This window comes from Amphichorda felina (genome assembly GCF_050947745.1).
Source record: "Amphichorda felina strain 45539 chromosome Unknown scaffold_1, whole genome shotgun sequence".
NCBI lineage: Eukaryota > Fungi > Ascomycota > Sordariomycetes > Hypocreales > Bionectriaceae > Amphichorda > Amphichorda felina.
The window spans coordinates 325,896-352,101 of NW_028145049.1; the positions used below are offsets into that span (position 1 = coordinate 325,896).

General features: G+C 52.6%; 6 protein-coding genes across 6 annotated transcripts; 3 read left to right on the forward strand and 3 right to left on the reverse strand.

Annotated features, from left to right (window-relative positions):
• Positions 1–1,087: 1,087 nt before the first annotated feature.
• NRPS7_1 (NRPS) lies at positions 1,088–14,437 on the forward strand (the record flags this gene model as incomplete). The annotated part of the gene is made up of 2 exons (XM_083189608.1): positions 1,088–3,718; positions 3,779–14,437. 2 exons carry the CDS (start codon positions 1,088–1,090, stop codon positions 14,435–14,437), a joined length of 13,290 nt encoding a protein of 4,429 aa, XP_083053467.1.
• Positions 14,438–15,227: 790 nt separating this feature from the next.
• ACO1O0_000105 (uncharacterized protein) lies at positions 15,228–16,283 on the reverse strand (the record flags this gene model as incomplete). Its single annotated transcript, XM_083189609.1, has 1 exon — positions 15,228–16,283. The coding sequence occupies one exon, from the start codon at positions 16,281–16,283 to the stop codon at positions 15,228–15,230; it is 1,056 nt and encodes a 351-aa protein (XP_083053468.1).
• Positions 16,284–17,533: 1,250 nt separating this feature from the next.
• ACO1O0_000106 (Dabb family protein) lies at positions 17,534–17,941 on the reverse strand (the record flags this gene model as incomplete). The annotated part of the gene is made up of 2 exons (XM_083189610.1): positions 17,534–17,761; positions 17,873–17,941. The coding sequence occupies 2 exons, from the start codon at positions 17,939–17,941 to the stop codon at positions 17,534–17,536; spliced, it is 297 nt and encodes a 98-aa protein (XP_083053469.1).
• Positions 17,942–19,501: 1,560 nt separating this feature from the next.
• ACO1O0_000107 (putative secondary metabolism biosynthetic enzyme) lies at positions 19,502–20,924 on the forward strand (the record flags this gene model as incomplete). Its single annotated transcript, XM_083189611.1, has 5 exons — positions 19,502–19,595; positions 19,649–19,995; positions 20,193–20,356; positions 20,493–20,613; positions 20,685–20,924. 5 exons carry the CDS (start codon positions 19,502–19,504, stop codon positions 20,922–20,924), a joined length of 966 nt encoding a protein of 321 aa, XP_083053470.1.
• Positions 20,925–22,289: 1,365 nt separating this feature from the next.
• Positions 22,290–23,592, reverse strand: ERG6_1 (S-adenosyl-L-methionine-dependent methyltransferase; the record flags this gene model as incomplete). The annotated part of the gene is made up of 3 exons (XM_083189612.1): positions 22,290–22,868; positions 22,962–23,283; positions 23,351–23,592. The coding sequence occupies 3 exons, from the start codon at positions 23,590–23,592 to the stop codon at positions 22,290–22,292; spliced, it is 1,143 nt and encodes a 380-aa protein (XP_083053471.1).
• A 554-nt stretch (positions 23,593–24,146) lies between these two features.
• ACO1O0_000109 (uncharacterized protein) lies at positions 24,147–25,800 on the forward strand (the record flags this gene model as incomplete). The annotated part of the gene is made up of 2 exons (XM_083189613.1): positions 24,147–24,374; positions 24,502–25,800. The coding sequence occupies 2 exons, from the start codon at positions 24,147–24,149 to the stop codon at positions 25,798–25,800; spliced, it is 1,527 nt and encodes a 508-aa protein (XP_083053472.1).
• Between the last annotated feature and the right edge of the window lie 406 nt (positions 25,801–26,206).

Genomic DNA, 26,206 nt, shown 5'->3' on the forward strand with positions numbered 1-26,206 from the left:
ACTAAGCCGAAATATGGGAGATTGGAGGAGTGGTCACGCTTACTGTGTCCAAGGATGGCCTTGCATGGCCGGTGTCTGGTCATACGAGTAGGCCATGTGAGGCTTCGGACGGCCTATACCGGCCGTTGCGGGAGAGGGTGATGATGTTCACCTGAAATGTCACCTAGGTGCTAATTATAGAGCCCACAATGCTCGTGCAGTACTCCATACTCGCTTACTGATTACGCAACTTATCCACCGATTTACATCGGTGGATTCTGGAAGGATTTTGAGGTGCCTGGTGCACGCGGAGACACGGGATGTTTTGGGGGCCACATGGTATTACAAGGTAGGGTCGGGTATGTATAGGTTCTTAGTTAATCGATTACCTAAAATCCTTTAGGCGCTTACTCTATATAGATCCATTCACGCCCTATCTCACATACGAACCACCCCCTGATTTGCGTTGTATTTACTATGTATGTGTATGTATTTTGTTGTAAGCCTTCCGCCCCACCACACACTAGCAGTTAGATAGTCTCTGCAGGATGCAGATCCTCCCTCATACACACACACCTATACGGAGTACACATGGAGGTCTATCCACACATGCGTTCCACATTGATCGTCCCGACCTCATCACATATGTTGTGTGAAATCCCTCAAGCTCCCGACCATGTACAAAGTCCTTCGTGGGTCCAACCCTTATTCTTACGCTCAAGTCATACCTTATCTGACATGTACCAGTACACTTCAGACACACACACCCCCCCCCCCCCCCCCTGCTCCCCTGATCCCCTGATCCCCTGATCCCCCACACTTGCATATGGCCCACCGAAGTCCCCTGGTATCCACAAGGATACGTAATACCCTCTTGCAATGACACCGCATGTGAACAAGACAGTCGCACACATACGCTCAGTGGCATTCGAGATTACTCCCGAGCCTCACTATCACAACCTGTCGACCATTTTTGTTTAGATCATTTTTGTTTTCTTCCAAAGCTGCTTCTGAGCTGTCCGTCGCCTTTATTCGGAGCACATCTTGTTTTAGTTGCCATAGCGAGTGAATCTACGACCGTTTCAACCGCTTTCTAGCTGTCAAGCCCATGATGAACGGTCACAATGGCATCGAAATCATGCTGTGCAGGGCGGCATCTCAGGTCCTGGGAAGGGATGAATCTGAGATTGATCCAGAGAAATCTCTCACCGAGCAAGGCGGCGAAATGCTGTCAGGAGTGTTCTTCGCTGGGAAATGTAGGGAACTTGGTCTCCTCGTCGACATGGTCCATGCCTCTAGCATGTCTATGCGTAACCTAGCTCAACAGCTGGTCGAGACCTACCCAGAGTTACTGCGATCGGGTGCCGCAACGGACTGCAGATCTGTTTCTATTCCCCACACGCAGCTCCAAAGTCTGTACCGTACCGCCGGCTCGTCACAGGGCTTCACATTGGATATTGAGGCTCCAATGTCCCTCACAGATGCTACTCAAATGCTGGAGAGGCTGGTGGAGAGACATCCGATTCTTGGAGCGTCCCTGGTGCCCAAACAAGAGGATTCCTTCGTCTTGTCAGGCATCACCCCTTCCCCCTTCGGAACCTTGGTGCCATATGAATCCGATGAGGAAGCCATCGCTCGGGTGAGAAAGCTGCAGGAGGAGGTTTTGACGTCAAGCCCACTTCTCAGCGTTCTCTTCTTTGGAGAAGAATCCCGCATCAGGAAACTCGGTTTCGTGGCATCAACTGCCGCTTTGGACTTCCACTCATGGCAGATCCTTCTTCGAGATATACAGGCATACCTAACCCAATCACATGACTTGGGCGTTCAGCACCACGCCTTCACTGATTGGGTTGAACGGTTGAATCGGGGAGCGTCTCAGGAGATCGAATCTGCTGTCGCGACTGGGCCCTCCGCAAGTTCAAGATCGCCGCCGAAAGAACCATTCCCGCAAAACGGCATTGTTTCATCTTACGTCTTCAGTCTGAGCTTGGAGTTGACGGAAGCACTTCATAGCGAGACATGCCACCGAACCTTGCGTACAGAAATTCACGATGTGATCTTTGCATCTTTGGCTTCCTCCTTTGGAGATCAATCACTGGGCCCATTGAGACCTGTCGAAATCAGGGATGGTCGGCCCCATGAGGAGGACGATGCGTGGAACAGTGTGATTGGATGCTTTGATGAGATTGCTGAGATACCCTATCACTGCACTGGAGACAGAGTCGATCTGTGCCGCAGCGCCAAGGATTCGAGACGGCGTTCACTCTTGAGCCCTGTCTACAATGATGCTTATCACTGCAATCTCATCTTTGACACAACTCGGCTCATGAAGCAGAAGGAGGCCTCAGTCAACAATATAATGCAGTCGACCGACAAAGTGCCCAGAGCCCATGCTGCGGAGGTCATTGCTCACTCAGCAGGAGGGCTCTCCATGACCCCTTTTTGGATGGGTGCAAAATTGAGCTTCTTGGTCGTGTGCGGTGCCAAGTTCGGAGGAGAAACAGATCTCAAGCGCAATTCTGAGAGCTTCGTGAGCCATCTACAAGAGACGGTCGCAACATTAACTAGCCGCCGACCTTTGCCCACTCTCTCCGACTTCCCCTATATTTCACTTGACTACCCATCTCTGGACTACTTATTCGAGCATCAGTTGCTTCGAATTACTCAAGATCCTGTTGCAGATATTTGCAACATCTACCCGTGCACACCTATACAAGATAATATGCTCATGGGCAATTCCCTAGACAAGGGAGCATACATATGCAGCTTCACGGCCAGAGCCTCAACATCCGGCGCTTTCGCATCTTTTGACGCTGCGAAATGGGCCTTGGCATGGAGAAAGGTCGTCGAGAAGCACTCGTCCCTCCGGACTGTGTTTGTCGAGAGCAAAAGTCGCCCAGGGCACTTTGACCAAGTCGTGCTCAAGAAAGTGGCCCCGCCAGTCGATATAATTACAGGGACTCTTGAGTCGGTAACGGTTGAATTTCAACCATTCGGGGTGCCGCATCATCTGGCCATTGTTCAGGAAGGTCCTGGGCGGTATCTTATTGTGCTGACCATGTCACACGCCATCACCGATGGCCACTCTGCCGAAGTTCTTCTCAACGACCTGAGTGCCTCTGCTATGGGACGTATAGGCACCGGTGACAAGTCTCTTTCCTACGCCGAGTACGCGCTTAGCGAGCATCTATCGGGAGAGACCCATACTATCTCAGAATACTGGCAGAAATATCTCTCCAAGACGCAAGCAGCACTCCTCCCAGTCACGCGGGAAAAGGCTGATTTACACGGCTTCGAAAGCATACATGCCACCATGCCCGTCAACGTAGCATCCATGGATCGGATGTGTCGACGGCACAAAATCAACTTGGCCAGTGTATGCCAGCTTGCCTGGGGAGTTGTGCTGCGCAGTTATCTTGGCGTGAACGACGTGTGCTTCTCATACATATCCTCCCTGAGAAACAAGCCCCTAAAGGGCATCATGACGGCCGTTGGCCCGCTGATCACCACACTTCTTTGCTCTATGAAGTTGGATGGGGACACTGACGTCCTGGGTGCCATTAGGGCTGTTGACTCTGAATACGCGGACAGTCTGTCCCATGAGGCAGAGCTCTCCAACACCACTTCTGTCCGCCGCTGGAGCAATACTATTATGTCATTCCGTCGGAAACTTGTTCAGGCTGATGGAAACCTTCATGGCTTGAGTTACAAGCTCATCAAAGGCTCCAGTCCTACCAACGTAAGTGTAGATCCTCGAGAGCAACCTAACCGTACAACAATTTTTAACTCTGCCGGCTAGTATGATGTTTCTCTTGTAGTTTCAGCTGGTCAATCCGATATGGAGATCATGCTGGATTATTGGGCATCTCGGATGGATAGAGACTATGCCCAGCGTCTCCTTGACAGCTTTCAGGAGGTCGTTCACTCCATCTTCCGAGATATTGGCACCACGGTGTCCAGACTCGAGCTGATCAGCCAAGGTCAGAAGCAGAAGATCTTGGAGAACAACTCACGTGTTCCCGAGAGTCTGAACCGGTGCGTCCATGAGCTGGTCAACGAGCGTATCCAGGACCAACCATCGGCTGTTGCCATCGACGCTTGGGATGGCAGCTTGACATACAGGGAGTTGGGAAAATGCATTTCCCATCTCACTTGGCATTTATTGAATATTGGTATCGGTCCAGAGGTTCCAGTGGGAGTCTGTATGGACAAATCTAAGCTCGTGCCGGTCGCCATGCTCGCCATCTTACAGGCTGGCGGAGCTGTCGTCCCCATCGGTGTGGGGGAGCCCATTGCTCGTGTCCAGGCCATCGCCGCCGACTCATCCCCCGTGGTCGTGGTTACAGATGCAAAGCAAGTTAGCCGACTTTCTAGACTGGGCATACCACTTTTGAATATAGTCGACATTATGGTGGACGAGTTACCAAGTCCCTCCTCATCAGCAACGATAACAACAACAACAACAACAACAACAACAACAATGACAACAACAATTACCACCACACAAGAGTCGCGGCCAGAGCCGGAAAACACCGCATGGATCTTTTACACGTCTGGCTCCACTGGAACACCAAAGGGTGTATTGGTCCAGCATCGAGCCCTGGCAACTAGCATGCGTACTCATGGAGTCGCACTGAACCTGTCTCCAGAGGATAGGGTACTCCAATTCGCGGCGCACACGTTCGACGTTTCCCTTTTCGAATTGTTCACCACGCTCATATACGGCAGTTGTGTCTGCATACCCAATGAGACGGATCGCATCAACGACCTGGCAGGTTCTGTACTTCGTCTACAGGCAAACGTTCTCTCCCTTACCTCGAGCATGGCATCAACCATTCGTCCCGCGGACGCCCCAGGGGTACGAAAACTGATCTTGTTTGGAGAAGAGGTCAAAGCAAGGGTATTAGAAGCCTGGCTGGGGAAGGCAGACATCTTCAATGCCTATGGCCCAACCGAGAGCTCTATATTTGCCAGTGTCAGCAAGCCGCTCCAGAGTGTGGAAGACCGGTCGAACATTGGATTCCCCATGAGCGTCAACTTCTGGGTTACCGATCCGCAGAACCCAGGGAGGCTATGTGTTCCAGGAGCTCCGGGCGAGCTATTGATCGAGGGACCACTGCTAGCCCGGGGCTATCTCAACGACGAAGCCAGAACATCTACTGCTTTCGTCCGTGACCCAGCATTTGCGTCTCTATTGGGGCTGGATCCCGGAAGACGTTTCTACCGAACAGGAGATATTGTGCGGCAAGAAAGCGATTCCACCGTGAGCTATATTGGCAGAAGAGACACGCAAATGAAGATTCGCGGCCAACGATTGGATGTATCAGAGGTCGAGCACTGGATTATAGAATGCCTCGATGGTGTTATCCGGGCCGTGGTTGGCCTTGTCCCTACAGAGGAGAAAGACTCTACGTTGTCTTCAGGAGGTGCAGTCTTGTTTGCTGTGGTTGAGTTTTCCAAACGTGCCGCCCTTGTTCCCTCGGGGGATGGGGAGGTTCTCCCAGCGTCGGATGAGCTTCGCGAGGGAATCAACCTGCTGCGGAATGCATTGCAAGAAAAGCTACCCTCCTATATGATCCCCACCTTCTTCATTCCCTTTGGACGTATACCCCTGACGGCGTCTGCCAAGACCGACCGCCAAATGGTTCGCCGGTTGATTGGTGAGTTGGACACGGCCGCTCTAGAGGAGTACACGTACGTTTTCGAGGATGCAAGCGAAAATGACCAGCTGCTGCTGACGAAGACTGGGCAAATGCTTAAAAGTCTGTGGGCGTCTGTTCTCGGCGTTAGCAGCTCGTCTATTAGAGAAAGCGACCACTTTCTTTATAAAGGGGGAGACTCTCTCCTAGCTATAAAATTGGTTGAGATGGCTCGACGAGAGCACCTGAACATGACGGTCAAAGACGTGTTGGAGTTCCCAAGACTCAAAGACCTGGCACGAATTCTCGACGAACGCAACGCAGCTGGCAAGGTTCATGTTAACTCTGCTCAGGGTGAGGAGCGGAGCGACCCTCCCCCTTTCTCTCTCTGGCAGCCAGCCTCGAGAGATACACAGTCGGAATTGGAAGACATTGCCATCCAGTGCAGCCTCAGTACCGAAGACATTGAGGATATCTATCCTTGCACCCCGTTACAGCAGAGCATGTTAGCTGCCACGGAGCAACGTCCAACGGCGTATCTTGTCCGGCAAGTCTTTGCTCTTTCGGATTCGATCGATCTCATACGCTTCCGAGAGATGTGGAACGTCATGGTCCAGCGAACCCCCGTGATGCGAACCCACATGTTACTTGGACACCGCTCAGGATCGTTGCAGGTGCTGTCGAAAAAGACACCCACGTGGCAGACCCACGATGACTTGGAGGAGTACGTTGCAGGGGACCAAGCGCGCGCCATGGGAGTGGGACAACCGCTCATTCGTCTTGCTTTGGTGCACCAAAAGGCGAATGGTGTTTCTTATTTCGTGTGGACCGCGCATCACTCTATCTACGATGGCTGGAGCTCCCAGCTAATCTATAAGCAACTGGCGGCTCTTTATCTCGGTAACGAACGGCCTCGTACCATCCCCTTCACGAGATTCATTGAGTACCTGCAGCGCAAGAAAGAGGTTGATGGGATCAGGACTGCCTCCTACTGGCGCGACCAGCTTGGAGGAGATGTCCCCTCAGCCTTCCCTACTATGCCGTCTGCTTTCTACCAGCCGAAGCCCACCGCCTTGCTTCGCTCCGAGATAGACACTTCGATGTTTGATCATTCGAGCTCTGGACTATCACTCGCTGACGTCCTGAGGGCTGGTTGGGCCGTGACTCTAGGTCAGTACCTAGGCACAAACGATGTAGTTTTTGGAGCGATTCTCTCTGGCCGAAACGCCCCCGTCGCGGGTATTACGGAGCTGATTGCGCCCACGATCACTACCGTGCCGGTTCGAGTGCATTTCGATCGGGAAGCCAAGATTTCTACGTATCTCGAAAATATACGGTCCCAGACAATAGGAATGATACCCTTTGAACATACGGACTTGCAAGAGATCAAGCAGCTTGGTCCCGATCTCGATCCTGCCACGGATATCAAACATGCTCTTGCTATCGAACCCCCCTATGGTAGGACTGGAGAGGGAGCCATCCAAGTTCCCGGCTTGGAGCTGGTGAGCACGGATGTGAACGCGTTTGACACATTTGCTCTCACCGTTCAGTGCCAGCTCCCCAGCCAGCAAGGGGGCTCGATCAAGGTCGAGGCCCGTTACGACACTCAGATTGTAAGCGAGACTCAGGTGGAGGTGCTTCTTCGACAGCTTGGGCATTGGGTTTCGCAGTTCCTCGACGAGAAGAATCATGAGAGGCAGCTACGCAGCCTGGAGGAGATCACCTCTACTGATCTAACCCGAATCAAGAAACAGAATGCTAGGATACCGGTGCGGGATTTGACCTGCCTACACCACCTAATCAGGGACGTAGTCCAAGAACAGCCTGACTCGCCAGCGGTCTGCGCCTGGGACGGCGACCTTACCTACAAGGAACTCTGGGCCAACGCCAGGAGGCTTGCCCAGAATCTTTCTCGCCTTGGAGTAGGTCCCGAGTCCACTGTGGCGGTTTGCATGGATAAGTCTAGGTGGACTGTCGTGGCGATCTTGGGTATCTTAGAAGCCGGTGGCGTCGTCGTCATGCTGCGCTCGACGTACCCACTGGAGCAAGCAAAGGCACTCCTGGAGGACTGCCAAGCAGCTGTTATGCTGACAAACGCTGGGCACACCGACAGGTTGTCTGGCTCAGGACCTCGTATTGTCGACGTGAGCGACACCTTGTTGGCCAGCCTTCCGGACCCGATCGTGGATGGGCCCATATGCCCAACGCTTACCCCTGAACACGCCGCATGGATTGTGTACACATCCGGAAGCACAGGCTTACCGAAGGGATGCCTGCTGGTCCACGGCGGTCTGGCCACCAGTCTGCCGGCACACGGAAGAGCAACACGTTGGCATAAGGGGTCCCGCACCCTCCAGTTTGCATCCCATGAGTTTGATGTCACTCTGCAAGAAGTCATGACAACCCTCATCTTCAAAGGATGTGTGTGCATCCCGTCGGAAGACCAACGCATCAACTCTCTTTCACAGGCCATTCGGGACCTGAATGTCAATCAGATGGTGCTGACGCCAACCGTGGCATCCATGATCAATCCGGTCGATGTGCCGTGCATAACTCAGATTCAAGTCGCTGGCGAGCTGATTAAGCCAGCTGTTGTCGAGCGTTGGATAAATCACGCAGAGGTGGTTAATATCTACGGTCCGTCCGAGTGCTCTGTGTACTCGTCCTGCGGCCGGCCGATGGAAAGACTTGAAGACGCGCCCGTCATTGGATACCCGCTGGACAACTGTAACTTTTGGATCACAAGCACCATCGACCACAACCGCCTGTGTCCTATTGGCATCCCCGGTGAGCTTCTCGTGGAGAACTCCTGGCAGGCCCGGGGCTATCTGAACAACCCAGAGCTGACGGCGCAATGCTTCGTGGTGGACCCCGGATTCATGAAGCAACTCGGCCTAGATGGCGCCGGGAGGCGCATGTATCGGACAGGCGATCTTATTCGGCAAAATCCCAACGGATCTTACACTTATGTTGGCCGCATGGGTAGCGAGGTCAAGTTCCGTGGGCACAGAGTTGACCTGGGCCGGATCGAGTACTGGATCGGCAAGCTCCTCGCCGGGGCGCAGACGATTGTTGTCGATCTGATCGATCTCCAAGCTGGCAAGAAAGCGAATGATCTTGTAGCTGTGATTGACTTCTCTGAAGATTGTGAACTGTTCGACCTTGACCAGACCGAGGAGATTAATGGTGTCACCATTCTTGCCCCTTCCAGCAAGATTCAGAAGGCCTTATGTAGCCTCAGGGACGGGTTGGGAGATGAGCTACCGAGCTACATGGTGCCGACCGCCTTTATGCCCTGGAAAAAGATCCCCCTGACATCGTCTGGCAAGACAAACAGAGGAGCTGTGCATAAGCTATTGGCGAATCTCGAGTCAGGCTCGTCCTTGTTGCGACGCTATCTGACTAGTGAAGGCATCAAGAAAAGCCCCCAAACCAAGATTGGCAAGCAACTTCAACAGCTATGGGCTGAGGTCCTCTCTATTGACGCCGACTCGATCGGTACGCGAGACCACTTTATGCGACTCGGTGGTGATTCCTTGGCAGCCATGAAACTTGTCGCATCGGCTCGACAAGTCGGCCTTCATTTGACCGTTGCGTCCATATTCATGCACCCCGTACTGGAGGAATATACTCGGATCCTGGAAACCGAGCAGGAGACCAGCGTCGTTGAATTAGCAGAGGAGGAGGATCCTGCCCCTTTCGAATTAATGCCGGAGCATCCAGATGGCCCCGGCGGAATTGAATCTCGACTAGCAAACTTTGCTTCTCAATGCCAGGTAGCCCCCAACCAGATTACAGATGTATATCCTTGCACGCCTATGCAAGAAGCGCTGTTCGCCATCACAGCAAGACTGCCGACGGCCTATACATATCACCAAGTGTTCCGAGCCAGCGGGAAGGATCTTGACATTGTCAGGTTCCAGGCTGCATGGGAGACGGTAGCCAGGACACTGCCTATTCTTCGCACCCGAATCGTGCTGGACCGCAACAGTGGCTTTCTACAGGCAGTGGTTGACGAGCCCTTGGTATGGCACATGGGTGGCGATCTAGACAGCTATCTTGCAGCGGACAAGGTCGCGGGCTTCGAACCGGGCAAGCCTCTTCTTCGCTGTGCCATTGTTGAGGAGCAGAGCTCAGGAGACAAGTGCTTTGTCTTGACCACGCACCACAGCATCTTTGACAAATGGAGTATGGAAAAGATCCTGTTCCGCTACCTCTACCCGGCATTTTCCGGACGTGAGACTCCCAAAGCTATCCCGTACCCGAGGTTCATTCGTCACGTCCTGCGAATTGACGTGGACGCCGCATCGCACTTCTGGACTCAGACTTTGGCAGGTGCTGATGATGAATCCTTTACCGACTTTCCCTCGATTCCTTCTGTTGGCTTCTATGAGCCCAAGCCTACTTCGGTTCTGAAGCAAACAGTCCGTATAGATGACCTCGCGGGGCTGCAAACACCCTTCCCTAGTCTCCTCAGGGCAGCGTGGGCTTTGACAGTAGCCCAGTATGCTGGCGTCCAAGACGTCATGTTTGCAGTCAATCTTTCAGGCCGCTCCGCGCCCGTGGTGGATATCACGGAGCTCGCGGCGCCCACGTTCACCACGGTCCCCGTCCGGATCAAAGTACACGGCCAGCAAAGAGTCCAGGACTTTTTGGACAGTGTGCACCGCCAAGGCGTCGAGATGATACCGTTTGAGCATGTGGGACTCCAGAAAATCAAACGACTCGTTCCCGCTTTCAACCCGGCGGACCTTAGACACTTGTTCCTCGTACACACCGCAGCAGATGAGGCCTTGAACGATGAATCGCTTCAACTACCCGTCTTTGAGCAGGTACACATGAAGATGGAGGCGCTCGATGACTACCCCCTCGCAGTCTTGTGCAAGTTGGATGAGCAGCAGGGGAGGTTTGAGGTATCGGCTCGGTTCGACGGCGCCGTCATCCCCGACGACCAGCTCCAATCGGTGCTGAGACAGTTCGAGCACAACGTCACCCAGCTTGCTGTACAAGCCACCTCCGAGCAGCAGACGGTGGGAGACCTTCCTCTGGTCACCTCATACGATCTACACAAGATTGCCGAGTGGAACCTCACCGGCCAATGGCCGTCCCTGGGCTGTGTTCATGACCTGGTCATCAAGACTGTTCAAACTAGCCCTGACTCTCCAGCAGTCAGCTCCTGGGACGGGGAGCTTACCTATGAGCAGCTTGATCAAGCAGCCAGATGCCTTGCCCAGCTGCTTACAGCAGAAGGGGGCGTGGGACCTGAAGTAGCAGTCGGGCTCTACATGGACAAGTCCCGATGGGCCATGGTGGCTATACTAGCCATTCTATATGCCGGTGGCGCAGTGGTGCCGCTTGGAGTCCAGCTACCCCTGGAGAGAATCCGTTTCATTCTGCAGGACTCGTCTCCAGCCATGGTATTATGTGATGAGTCAAAGGTAGACAAGTTACGGCCGCTGGGTTGCAGGACCCAAAGTGTCAATGAAGCAGCACTCGCCCAGTGGATCAAGTCATACGATGGCCGCGATCCTGCTGTTCCCTCAAGATCAGTCCGAGCCGAGAACATGGCCTGGATCATGTATACTTCTGGCAGTACAGGGATCCCCAAGGGTGTTACCCTAGAGCATCGAGGCATATACAACGTCGTCCTAAACATGGCCACCAGCCACAGCATAGACCCGACCACCCGCGTATTCCAATTCGCTGCCTTTACCTTTGATACCTCCATTAGCGACATTTTCATGACCTGGACATTTGGAGGAACCGTATGCTTGCCTTCGGAGAGCGAGCGTATGAACGACTTAGTCGGGTCCTTGCAGCGACTAAAGAGCAACAACGCAACCCTCACACCTAGTACCGTGGCGCTGATCCCCCCGGCCGAGGTCCCGCAGTTGAAGGTGTTGGCAATGGGTGGTGAAGCCAGCAACCCAGCCTTGATGGAGAAGTGGCTTCTGGATTCGGATGTCACCCTCATGATCAACAGCTACGGTCCAACCGAGTGCTCTGTGACCAGCACCGAGAACGTTGGAATGACACACGGAAGCGATTCATGCGTCATTGGCAGCCCCATGCGCGGCACACAAGCGTGGATCGTGGACCCCCACGACTACAACCGACTTGTTCCCATCGGCGCAGTGGGTGAACTTCTTATTGAGGGCCCACAGGTCGCGCGTGGGTATCGCAACGACCCCGTCAAGACCTCGGCGGCGTTTATCACGGATCCAGGCTTCACTGCAGATGTTGGCCCTGGGAACTCGGGACGTCGAATGTATCGCAGTGGCGACCTGGTGCGATACAATGCCGATGGCAAGATGACGATTCTGGGAAGAGTCGATTCGCAGATCAAAATTCGGGGCCAGCGGGTCGACCTCTGCGAAATTGAGTCGTGTATCGTGAAACTCATGCCCAAGGTCCCAATGGCGGTGGTAGAGTATCTGCGCATCAGCGACAATCAACACGCACTCGTTGCCGTTCTTGAGTTCGTCGATGATGATGACGATGAAAACGACAATAGCGACGTGGCAGGACTTTCGACATGGCTCAAGGAATCTCTGGCCAGGAGATTGCCAGCATACATGGTTCCGAGAGTATATCTACAAATGGACATGATACCAAAGAACGCCTCTGGAAAGATTGACCGTAAAGCCGTCCGTCACTTCATGATGAGCGAGGGCATCCAAATCGCGGATACAAAGTCTCAAGCCGCCGCGAAAGTTGGAAAGGTCGAGACCGACAGGGAGGCCGTCGTCCGCAAGCTATGGGCAGCCGTGTTGGGGGTCGAGGCAGAGACTATTGACCGACATGATAACTTTTTCGACCTCGGTGGTGATTCTATCAGCGCAATGAAAGTCGTTGCTACTGCAAAGTCGGAGGCTCTTCATATTCGTGTGCTGGATATCTTTGAGAATCCAGTCTTGTTCGAAATGGCAATTGTCGCCAAAAGTCTCACCACATCGGCATGGGAAGCGGCTTCACCGCCCCCTTACCGACCTTTCCAGCTACTCTACGGGATGGGCAACGAGGAAATCGACGCATTCCTCGAGAAGATTGTATGTCCCGTCACCGGGACTGGGAAAGAATCGATCCAAGATGTCTTCCCGGCCCCTGACGCCGTTGCCTTCAACGTGGTAGGAGCATTGACCGCGGCCCAGACAGAAGTGAATACATTTGTCCTTGATACGGATTCTGGCCTCGATCTGGTTCGACTACAGCAAAGTTGCATGCTGCTGGCGCGGCATATCGAAGCTTTCCGCACTACCTTTGCTTTTGATCTTGGAAGCAGAAGGCTTCTCCAGGTCATATTGAAGTCCTACCAGCACAGTGTGCCCGTGGTCAAGGCTGAGGGCTCTCTGGAACGTGCCACCCAGCGCTTATTTGAAGAGACCATGTGCCGTCAACCTCTTCGACTTGGTACGCCCATGGTGAACATGGCTATCCTTTGGCAAGAGGAGAGCAAGGAGACCCGCATACTATTACGCATGTCACACGCTATATATGACGGCATATCTCTCCCCATTATCCTGGACTCCCTCCGCAAGCTGTACCATCAACAGGACGCCTCTCCGCCGCCCTTGAGCTCGTTTGGGGCTTACGTCGCAGACCTAGGCCGGCAGACAAGTGACACAAGCTACAGCTACTGGCGTAGCTTGCTTGAGGGGTCCTCCATGCCTGAGCTTATTCCAGCGACAGGGTCCGGCCAGCAGACCCCTATGCGCATGGCCTTCACCAAGGACAAGGTGATACCACTACCGACATCCAAGGGAGAGGGCATTACCACCTCCACCATCATCAGCTGTGCATGGGCGCACGTACTAGCCCAATTCACGGGAAAGAGCGATGTGGTGTTTGGAGATACCATTTCCGGGAGAAACCTGGTCGACCCATCCATCAGCAGTACTGTTGTCGGCTGCTGTGCAACCAATGTGCCCATGCGAATCAGGTTTTCTGATGGTTCCGGCCGCGAGCACTCGGTCTTTCAACTGCTGAAGCAAGTGCAGGATCAGCAGCGGAGTCGCATTCCCTATGAAGGTGTCGGTGTCCGTTCCATAATCCGAGAGTGCACGGACTGGCCTATGGCTACTCGCTTTACCTCCATCGTCAATCACCGACCAGCCTGGCCAGCGACCAAGACAGCCAGCGGACAAATTGGTTTCCAAGTGAACACCATCACTACTGAAACAAACCCGCTCACGACCTGGTACGATCTTGCCGTACTCTCCCGGGAGAGCGATAGCACTGTTGAGATGAGTCTAGGTTACTCGACAATGGCATTTGATCCGGACACGGCTCAAGCGTTGCTAGACGATCTTGCCCACACCGTTCACATTCTCCTGGATGCTTTGCCTTCAAAGTCCGACCAAACTATACTTCTTGGAACGCAGGCGATGCCAAGGTCTGCCTCGAATGTATCCATGCTGCGGTCAGTGAGAACTCCTACACAACAGCATACAAGTCAAGGCAAAACAAGCAATGGCATGCCCACCAACAAACCTAAAGACACCATTTCAACTGTCCTCGATACAATCTGGTTCTCCACGTTTACCTCGAAACGCACAAGCGCGGCAACGTTGCCGTTTGATGAACCTACTCCGGACGGCATGCGTTACCTGCCGTTCTACCAGCTGGGAGGCGACTTACTTGATGCTGCCCATTTCGTTGCCTCGATACAACGCAGGATCAAGACCGCTGAGGCGCATGTGAATGGGGACGCCATTTCGAATCCGCAGCAGGCGCAAGTAAGCCTCGATGATGTCGTTCAACACCCTACCCTTGAGGAATTTGTTAGCGCTTTGCATCGCCGACGGCTTCAGTTGGTATAATGTACTTTTCTTTTCTTTTGTCATAAGAGCAGTGTCCCCCATACTATCTAAGTACGAGTACTAGTATGGGGCGTTACGATAGAGTTGCCATCAAGATATACTATATGATAGGCTACGAATACATATGCACCAAGTCATGCATACACTTAGATAACTAGATATAGCGCACTTACAAATCATATCCCAATGATAACTCATTTGAGGGCCAACAGGCTCTGTCCTTAACTTCTCAAGGCACTCCCAACGGGAGCGTTGCGGTCACGGTCAGACACCCAGACTTCGATTTAGCACAGTCACAAAACGCCGCACGCTGTCCGTTTGACTGGCCGCAAGTTGAAGGACTAAGTTGGTGGCGTCTGGTGACCTCCGTAAACGTGTGCATTACCACATGTCCTTTCTCCCAAATCGGTCTACAACAATAAAAATGAAAATACAATAGCCCCATATTCAAACTTGTCTTTGTTGCTGGACAGGGTTGATGATGTAACTAGTTAAATGAAAACGTCTGCAAGCTTTGCTCCAATGATGACTTTGCTCCAATGATGATAGCGCATGGGTCGTGACGAGAACTTCCCACTCCATGACTAGGATGCAGCTCCGGCGAGCAAACCTATAGAAATAAGTGTGAGCCATCTCCCTCGTACAGCGGCAGGGCCAGTGCGTGTCTTACCTATGGAAGTAAAAACAACCCAAATGACGCTGGTCTCTACGGGTTTGGGCGGACAAAATCTGGCAAAGGTTAGTTAGTTGTCATTGGCCACTGTTGAGGCGCAAGCAGTACGAGGCAGACTCACAGTACTCCCGACAATTGCAGAAATTCGGACCAGTACGACCACTGGATCAAGCATATGAATCCCAAGAAGATGCATCCTATCACAGAGCTCACTCCTCTCTTGATAGCGATGGCCTTCTTATCTGTGTTCGTCACGATTCCAATACTTGCCTGACCACGTTTGTTCACCTTGGCACCCCAGCGCCTGCCCTCACTATTTTGTCCTTGCGCGCGGATCGGCCCTTCTGTGTAATGGCTCTGTAGGGGAAAGGCCTCGCCGTAGCGAATGAAAACCGGGACGAAGACGACCATGCACAAGGCCATGATGGCTGGTGTGCCGGACACATAGCTAATATTGTCGTGGATAAAACCGCGGGGCTCGCTGCGGTCGGGCAAGCGGTTCCAGGTAACGCTCGTGAAGATGGCGTTCACAATGAGGAGGAGAAGCTCGGAGATGGCGGTGGTGATCCAAGCATCGGCGTACGGAAACTCGAGGCGATTGTCACGGGAACGCTGAATGATTTTCGTCTTATCCCATTCTCTGGAGCGGCGGATAGTAACGAGTGCACGCAGTAGTGCCAGGGGGATTATGTAGTATCGAGGACGGGCGAGGTAAACTGTGAAGATGTTCGCTTTATCTAGGTGCTCGTATCCTGGGCTGTTGCCCACCAGGCCAGCAATAGCGGCATTTGCTACCAGTTGACAAACAAACGGAATGGTCCAGGTGAGCCAGACCGAGCGCCTCCGACGCCCAAGCCGCCGACGTGAGGCGTGGTAGATGAAGGACCGATGGGCGACGAGTATTGTTAGGCAAACGATGACGGCGTCCGTTATGGCGAACCAGGCTAGCACGCTGGACCCGTCTGGGCACGATTTGTCAAGATCTCGGGGTGAGACGATCCACTCCAAAGGGATGGGTGGCAGGTCCTGGGTGGCAGTGTCGCCGTACGAGACGCCTGTGTTGACGCCGAGGTATGGCGCTATGGACGGACTCTTTGCTGAAGCCTGGTCGCCAGCCGCAAACGAGCCGGCAGGGAGTTGGTCATGGCCAGGGCGAGAGAAGAACACTCCCATTATTGCGGGGGGGGGAAATTGTCAGATAACGATGCCTAGACGAATCTGCCCCAGGATATGAAAGAGAAGGGTTCGAGTGTGGCATGGCAGCTTCACCTGTGCTCGTAAATATTCCGGTCTCGGGATGCACTAATGCACCGAGGAGTTGCACGGTCCACCGCAACAGTTACGCGAGATCCACTCATGTGCAGGGAGGGGAGGCCGCCTCATTGTTCGTTGTTGGAAGTCTTCGTTGGCCAGGATTGCAACACGTTACGTCGAACTGGCACGGCGGCATTTGACAGCGATAATGACGTGAAGGGCCGCCCCTGTTTGTCACTGGAGATTCCATTATGATCCACAAAAAGCATCGTTACGGATATTTAGTACGAGTTCTTAGCCCGACGTTTACGAAGGGGGAGAATGTAGACTGCGGGGGCACCCAGAGATATCCCTACCCAGCCCCCAAATTACGGCCGCCAGCCCCGCAATTTAACGCTGCCACCCCCTGCGCCGAGTAAAGAGTCCCCTGAGTTCCTCCTCGTACGACGTAGACTTGCTGTTGTATTAGTGCCGTGATCTGCCACAGGACCCACCCACGCATATTTGCAGCCCACACACATCCTAACTAGCTACACACCCTGACACAGGCATCTCAATACAACTGCATGAGTTGCACCTCATCGCTCTACACCGGTGCAAGTATGTACCAGTACCTCGCCCACGTTCCAGCGGGACTCTTTCATTCTGGTGCTCTATCCCTTTGACTAGTGTGAACTAGCAAGTCACGAGCCGGGGTCTGTGACCAATAAGACGCGCGCATAGAATAGAATCATGAAGCAAAGCGTAGCCTCCAGGTTTGCTTCTCTAATGGGGAAAATGACCACACCAAGCGGCTCGACTCGACTGACAATTGGTCAGAATTTCGTTTGTATCCCACTCTATACCGCTTTTAGAAGTACTAGTGACTTCGTTTTGCATATAATTTAGCTATAGCATACAGGTACCGCAATATAAGGTAAGAGACAAATATGCTAGTCCTCATTTTGCCCCACATCCTTCCTCGCCGTAGTACCAATAACCAATAGGGAGATAGCCAGCTAGGCAGTCAGCCAGGCGGGGCGGCTCCCGGGAGGGCCCCCAGAGGACCCCCAGAGAGGCCCCCGCCAGGGGCAAAAGCTTGATTAACTATTTATATCGTATCCATATAATCATCCTAAAAGGCAGGCCTCGTGGTAAACCCACTAACAGACACACACACAAGACTCCAATTACGTGCCTCCAGTCGCCTGCGGCTTGAAGAAGACAGTCATCATGTCGTCTATTGTAATCTCCCCCAAGAGTTTCTTCACTTCTCCATGAGCGGGACATTCGCTCTCGTAATACCGCATGTCATCCATGCTGGCAAACTCGGTTTTGTTGACAAAGGTGTAGCCTTCAGTGAGAGGACCTTCTTCCACAGGCCCGGCGACCATACTGAGGATATAAGGTTTGCCATCCTAGTTCACCTGTGAGTAAGGGCCCTTGGAAGCAAATGTGCAGGACAGCAATCGTGAAAATAGATGTGATTAGGATTGTTGGGAAAGGGGGGGGGGGGGGGGACACCATACTCTCTGGTTATCAACAGCCATCTTCCGACACTGCGCCAAAAACTTTTGCTGATCCTCAGCTTTGGGCATCTTGAACATCGTCACACGATGCACACGGTCAGATACGCCTACGTAGCTGCGACTGTGTGCATTGAATCCATCTTTCGCCACAGTTGTCAACCGTCGAAGACCACGCCGGGACCCTGTGAGCGTAAACATTGCCTAATTGTCTCAGCTGTGAGCTCGACCGATATGGAGAGTGCGAGATATATGACAAATGCGTAAAAACGATGATGATAATTGTCAAAATAGCCGTGGGTGATGTGAAGTTCAATGTTCACAGTACTTGGAAGCGACTCTCCAGGAGGAGCTTGCGCGGGATGTCTATGGCATTATGAGCAAACCAGCTGCTGGCGGGCGTCGTACACTACCAGTCTACACCGTATCTCACCGTAAATAGTTGATTTCGGCTTCTTGGCCACGAAGGTGCAGGACAATGGATCTACGAGACTACTTGTTGACTTGTGTTGAAGGGGTTCTGATTTTCTCCATGATAAGCAGCCGGCAACTGCAGTCAGCTTACCTGGATGCTGCTCGTAGGGAGGAGTGTGGGTAATGAAACATGAGGCTTTTACTCCGTATTCCACTATGAATACGACGTGCTTGTTTTCGGCTTCTCGACCACGAAGGTGCAGGATGATAGATCTACGAGACCACTTGTTGCCTTGTGTCGAAGGGGTTCTGATTTTCCCCATAATACGCAGCTGGCAACTGCAGTCAGCTTACCTAGATACTGCTCGTACGGAGGCGTGTGAATAATGGAACATGAGGCTTTTTTTTCTTTTTCTTCGGAGACTTCTTCCTTATTGAAAATGCCAGTTGTGGCCGATCGTCCGTACAGGAGCCGCCCCCCTGCTTGCAGATCATGATACCGTGCCATGCGTGGCTTGATGAGACTTACATTGCCCCACAATTGGAATACGAAGGTCGGAACTCGCATAAAGGCACAAGTCACGTCTAAGTACTGAGAAGTCGTGTTGGAACTACCCCCAGGGCAACAATATGATCCTCTGAGTAATACTTGTAGCATGTGAAACGAACCCTTCGGGTAGGACAGTAAGGGTTAGAGGATCTACTGTTGTTATTCTCTACTCCCCGTTGACAGTTCACTTACTCTACTTCCGTAGTATTCTCATCAAGCTCATTGAAACCTAGGGTTTACGACAGGACGTCCGGCAATTGTCTTCATTCATGTCGACCACTAGCTCATCTATGCACCTTCGAGTGCTCCTGCATTGTCTCAGGAAGCCTGCTTCACCATGGCCCACGCAGTCTAGTATGCGTCGAGCTGTATCATGCTATAGAAGCAGAACAGCCCTTGCAGCTGCCTTCAGCACTTCTTCGACGTCCCGCAACCTAGAGGAGTCAGTGCTGGGCCATGCCAGTGAGCCCAGCGGCGTTCTTCATCCGACTCTGAAGCCACTGCCTCTCCACGTTGTGGCGGCCGAGGGTACCATGTTGAAATTCTCAGATGGCAAAACGATCGAGGATACGACTGGTGGTGCAGCAGTAGCCTGCATTGGCTACCATAATGAAAGGGTTAAAGCTGCCATAGTGAAGCAATGGGATAAATTTGCTTATTCAAATTCAATGTTCTATGGCCATGCAATTGGCGAAGAGCTAGCTGCGGAGCTCCTCAGGGGAACCAACCAAGAGATGTCCAAGGTGTACCTGATGTGCTCTGGTACGTCATCCCATCTTGATTCGAATCAAGATGCGAACGCTGATCATGTTTAGGAGCCGAAGCCATGGAGGCAGCCATGAAGATGGCAAGACAATACTATATGGAGTTGAACCCCAAACAGCCCCAGCGCATGAATTTTATTGCACGCAACGGGTCGTATCACGGCTCGACTCTAGGTTCACTATCGATGAGTGGCCATGTAGGACGGCGGAAACTTTTCGAGGGGATGCTGTTTAATAACATCCACCGTGTCTCTGCTGCTTACGAGTATCGGGGACGGACAGATGGCCAGACAACAGAGGATTACGTGCAGCAGCTGGCGGATGAGCTAGATCAAAAGTTCCAGGAGGTCGGGCCTGATACGGTCTGCGCATTTGTTGCCGAGTCTGTTGTTGGGGCGGTGAGCATCCACATATTCCCCATGTTCATATCCTTGACTGATTGCGTTGCACCGTAGACCCTCGGCACAGTTCCTGCGCCTGCTGGTTATTTCAAGGCTATGAAAAAAGTGTGCGACAAGTATGGAGCACTCCTCATCTTAGATGGTCAGTACTCGTCAGATCGGAGGCTACTGAAGATGACTTACCATGAACAGAGGTCATGTCTGGAATGGGTCGTTGTGGAACGCTGCACGAGTGGGAGCAAGAGGGCGTCGTCCCAGACATTCAGACCGTTGCCAAGGGCCTGGCAGGTGGATTCGCACCAATGGCTGGCATGTTCATCAACCATCGCGTGTCAGCTGCGTTGACAGCTGGAACTGGGTATGTCACGACAATCTGTGTACCCATAACCCCCCCAAAGCTGACATCCGCACGATAGCGTCTTCGCGCACGCACATACTTACCAAGGACACCCTGTGGGATGTGCTGCTGCACTGGAAGTTCAACGAATTATCAGGGAAGACAACCTCGTGCAGAATGTTCGGGACAACGGCGAGTATCTAGGCAAGCTTCTGCGCGAGCAGCTGGCAGATCACCCACACGTCGGTGACATTAGAGGCAGAGGCTTCTTTTGGTCGGTGAGTCAACGTTACATAACCCGCCAGAGACTGTTGGAGACGTTGAAAGATGGAAACTAACACATATGAAGTTGGAATTTGTGAGCTGCAAGAAAACAAAAGAGCCATTCCCGCTATCAGCAGGCATCGCAAGAGAAGTCCACTTGGTCGCGCACAACGACGTTGGCATTAGTCTCTACCCTGGTATGGGTACCAAGGACGGTGTGACTGGAGACCACGTATGGATAGGACCTGCTTACACAAGCACCAAGCAAGACATCGAGAGAATAGTTTCCAAGGTGAAAGAGTCGGTAACCCTCGCACTAGGGTAGATACATAGCCGAGAAATCCGACGCTCCTGTAACACATTGTTATGCAACTTCTGATGTTGTCGATTAGCGGCGAAATGTCATTCAAGATGGCCGCGGAGGCTGCTGGGCCCCGACTGTCAATAAAAATGTTGATACCAGTAGTATGTTAAGTTGTTATTCAGAGGCTGACATACGCTTCTCGCCGCAAGGGCGATTGGTTTTTATTATCTCCTCGCCACAGCACTCGGGAATATCTAACCCGGGGGTTATTGATAATCTTTCGAAAGGTCGACGACGACTTACAGACCAAGACAAATCTACCTTCCATTAATCGACCACCTTCGAGACGGTCAATCTCCTTCGCGTATATCTAGCATATACCTCTAGCCCCTCGGCCTGGATTTGGCGCCAACCAAAACCCCTAGAGGCAGGTATTTCTCGATCTCAAGAATCTACGCTTCGAGCCTACAAACTACTCTGGAAAGTTAGGAAAGCTATTAAAGTCATCGGTGAGGGCCAACGCAAGGTTCCAGCACACGGTAATAAGCAGCACTTCATGCTATTGAATATCTTTAACGATGAACCTCTACGCTCGCAGAATCATATTCGAGGAGCGTGCGTACGCCACATCCTTGGAACCTCTCTACCTAGTACATTACCAATTAAGCCTACACCTTGACCGTCTTCAGACTAGATTTACCCAGCCTTATCCTTACGCCCCTAACTCTCCAGTTCCGACTCCCCACGTTATGGGGAGATGCCCCACAAACCACCACTTGACGCCCAAAAATGGAGCCCATTGAAAACAAAAAAAGCAACAATAGAGCAGAACAGCAAAAAAAAAGAACATACAACAGCCGGTATTCGCTGGTCGTCACCGACCCAACTACTAATCAGCCCCTTAGCGGCTTGACTCTGGGAGAGCGGACGGGATCCCGTATTTTCCACTAGGTATGGTCGTATGTGATGGATAGAAGACTAGGAAGCCTTATATGGGTTCGCTCCACCTATACCCGTAATAACAAAAAAAGACAAAAAACATACAACAGCCGGTATTCGCTAGTCGTCACCAACCCAACTACATGAAGACGTCCCATTAAAATTAAATAAACAAATCTGGAAGCTACGCTCTGCCCTCTAGGTTGCACCTATCGCGCAAAGCCGCTTCGCAGGTTTGGTTGATAAATACCCTCCATATTCCCTAGACTAGACACTCCTTCTAAGCTCCTTAGCTATTAATTACATAGTCAGCGCTTCTTTTGTACCAGTTCCCAAAAGCAGACCCTGCGACTGTGACTACCAACATTGCTCAACGACACCCTGATTCACTGCCAACATCGAATCCGACAATCTACCTGCCCTGTAGTTTGATCCAACCGTCACGGCCTATGGTGCTGGCTTTCTTCCCACCATGAGATACATGGGCGTAAAGAGCTTCTTCTTGCCGCCCTCTACAAGCGCATCCGCCGCCTTACCCAGACTCTCTGCCGTCTTTCTTGTACCAGCCGGAAGGATGTAGATTCCCTCAAGAAGACTGAAGAAGTTATGCGCCACAACTCTTCCCCACTTATTCATACGCAACACGGTAAGAGCATCCCAAAATGTTTGAGCGTACCGCAGGTCGCTGTCGAGAGGCCAGTACCAGGGCGCCGGGCCGTCGTCATCCGCAGCCAGGTCATGGTGCAGCTCCAGCTCGAAACCGGCCGCCTTGATGGCCGCCAGTCCGTCCGAAATCTTGAACATCTGCGCGATACCGTCGCCCTCCTCAATATGCAACCGGATGCGACGGTGATCAAGGTCGTCGTTGTTGAATTCTTCTGTCATCAGCCACTCGTAGACGCCAAACACGCCACCTGGCTTCAAGACGCGGAAGATCTCACTGTACACGCCTTCCAAGGATGGGGCATGCACCGTGGCCTCGATGGCGTAGACAGCATCGAACGAATTGTCTGGGAAGGGAATATTCTATACGCAAAAAAAAAACGACTAGTCAGCGGTCGAGCTCTTCCAGACGATGATATGCTGAGCATGTAGTAGGAAAATGCAGTGCTAACATACCATAAAGTCTCCCTGAACAAAGTCGAGCTTGTGTGATAGACCCTCCTTGGCGGCATAGTTTTTTGCGCGCTGGACCTGGTACTGGTTGATGTTGAGGCCAGTGACATGGCACTGGGCGAACTTGACCATCTCGCGCGCGGGTCCGCCAACACCACAGCCGACATCAAGAACCTTCATGTCCTTCTTAATTCCCATATTGTGGGCCAGGTAGTGCTCATGGCGGGCAATAGCTCTGGCAAAGGGTTCTCCGTATGCGAACCGACAGAAATGGAACGACTCGCCCCAGGCATACTCGTATAGGTCTGTGGCGAGATTGTAGTATCTAGAATCATCAGGCTAGCGTTAGCAATCGGTACTTCAGAGTTAAGCTCAAATGCGTAGGTGCATACTGTCTGGTCAGGCTGGCGTAGTCTGCCGTTCGAGCCTGTCTGATCTCATCCGTCTCATCCTCAGCCTTCTTGCCGTCCCAGTGCTGGAAGTATTCATCGACAGCTGCGACGTGCGCGGCGTTGTCCTTGCCCACCATAGAGCGGATGCCGCCCACGGTCTTGGTCGAGCTTTTATGCAGGGCATGGTCGAAGGCGTTCTTCTTGACCTGCTCGGCCGAGATTAGGTCTTTGCTGGTCGTCATGATGCTGCTGCGTGTGTATGTGATGAATCAAGGAGAGACGGATGAGAATTTCGAGGGGCAGTCTGCGTTCCAGAAAGGCAAGGCACAGGAGTTAAAAGGCAGTCGTCAGATTGGGCGAGGAAGTCTTCTGCTAGCCTGTGAGAGACCGCAGGCAGCGTGGGCAATACGAATACGAATATGAATGTGGTCAAAATGCCTCGACGCATGGTACGTATATCCGATGTGGGAATGTGATAGGCGAGCAGACAAAAAGTCCGTGCCACCGGTTCATCCAGTCGTATCCGTATTCGCTTGTTCCACACGGCGGTTTGGACTGCTGTTGCCGCTAGATCCCTTTCTGGTCAGAAGCAAATCTTGAGCTGCCCTGCATATGCAAGTGAGATGAGAAGAGAGACGGATGTTCGGCGCAACCTTCCACATCGGACCCATCCGTTCTCCACCCGGTTGGGCCGGCCGAGCAGCCCCGGCCGCCCCGTGCCGCAGTCGGATGAGGCTTAAAAATTCGGGGCCCCCCGTTTCATGGCGCATGTGCAGCTCCAGTGTGATTTTTCGACATGTGGAACGCCTTCAAGCGCAAGCCGGCCACGCCCGTTCGTGTCGCATCTGATGATGTAATTCCTCTTCACCACTTCGATGACAATCCTGTTCTCCGGAATATCGTCGCAAACTTCCTGCTCAAGTTCGACGATGTCCTTGACCCAGAGAAACTCCGAACAGCTTTAGAGAAGCTTATCAATAGAGAAGATGGCTGGCGGAAACTTACTGCGCGATTGAGACTAAACGTAAGAAGGCCCCCGAATCCCCAAACGGCCGTCCACCGGTCTATCCCGAACAAGAAACCATTGGATTTTTTTATTATTTTTTTTTGAAAAGAATCGCCTAGCTCACTCATGCTTTCCCCCTGGTTAGGAACAAGGCAAGCTCGAGTATCATGTCCCAAAGCAATGCAGCGTGGAGCGTCCAGCTCTAACCTTCTCACACGTCGATTACGACATGCAAACCGCTGACCATCCCATTGCATCCCGCCTACCGAAGCCAACCAGTTCTCCCGCCGTTGTCGCTGACCCGGACGAATTTCACCCGTTGATGCGTCCTGACGATGGCCCAAGGGAGCTTGCTGACTATCTGTATACCGACTTGCCTCAGTTGGGGCTTCACGTCGCCTCCTTCCGCGATGCAACCCTCGTCTCGCTGACCTGGCCGCACACGCTGCTCGATGGAACAGGACAAAAGGAAATATACCAAGCCTGGTCGCTGGCACTCCAGAACAGAGACGACGAGATACGACCACTGGGAGGGGTCGATCACGACCCATTGGGTAGATTCGGCCTGCAACCTGAGGAATCGTATAAGCATGCCGACCGGCTTGTCACGGGAAGGGGTCTGCTTACTTTCGGGCTCCGGGTTGCCTGGGAGTCCTTGCGCCGCGGGGAGGAGGCGCGTGTTGTCTGCATGCCAGCCTCGTATGTCAAAGCGCTTCAGGACACGGCGATACGGGACATGGTTGCATCAAGGACGGGAGATGACGGGGAAGGGAAGCCCTTCGTGAGCGAAGGAGATGTGCTGTGTGCTTGGCTGGCCCGTCTGGCGCTATCGAACCAGCCCAAGACAGCGCGCGTTTCCATCATGAACGCAATCGATATCAGGTCTTTGCTGGCGGGACCTGGCGATCTGCTGCCTGCAGATCGCGCCTACGTCTCGAATGCTGTTCTGGCCCTCTACGCATTGGTATCAAGAGAGGACATTGTGTCAAGGCCTCTGGGTGAGGTGGCGGCAGCAATTCGGAAGTCGATAGCTGAGCTTGGTACCCGGGGGCAGGCGGAGGCGTACGCAGCCATGGCCAGGCAGTCCCAGATCGATACGGGATACCCACCTGTGTTTGGGGATTCCTGGACCCAGGGCTTAGTCTTTTCAAACTGGACACGTATCAACTATTTCGAACCAGACTTCTCGGCTGCGATCTTGGAGACAACGCCAGACAGGAAACGAGGCGGGAACAAGCCAGGACGACCGACATACATACAAATGCTTGGCTTTTACAAAGGAATGCCATTGCGCAACTCATTCTCGATTATGGGAAAAGATGGGGACGGCAATTACTGGCTGAATGCGGTCCTGCCGAAGGGAGTTTGGGGACGCATCGCGAGTAAGCCCCGGAAGGGCTTGAACAGCTTGTTTGTTTTGCCAGATCCCAGGCCCATGCTTTAGGTAGCAAAGGGTGAATAAGCGCATTTAATAACAGATACATATGACACTCTTCTTAACTTTGACCATGTGCCACGGGCTTTTATGTATCCTTCATTTGATCCAAATCATCCGAAAGTGAGTATGCTGTTAACGATGGTCTCAATACATCATGTTGCATTTTAATAATCCCGGCAAAAAGTTTCAGCAAGACAGATGAGCCCCATCTGAGGTATCGTGATTCTTCATTCTATATTGTCCTAACGTGGGCCATGAGAATATGCAAGTAAAATCATAACAGCCGAATACTCCTAAACAAGACTCCCATGTCGACTGCAGCATCCAGTCGCGGCAAGCCTAATCCTTCGAGTGGCTGATAAATATTCCCCGAGTACGTCTATAGCTTAGTTGTAGACATATCATGTCGCTG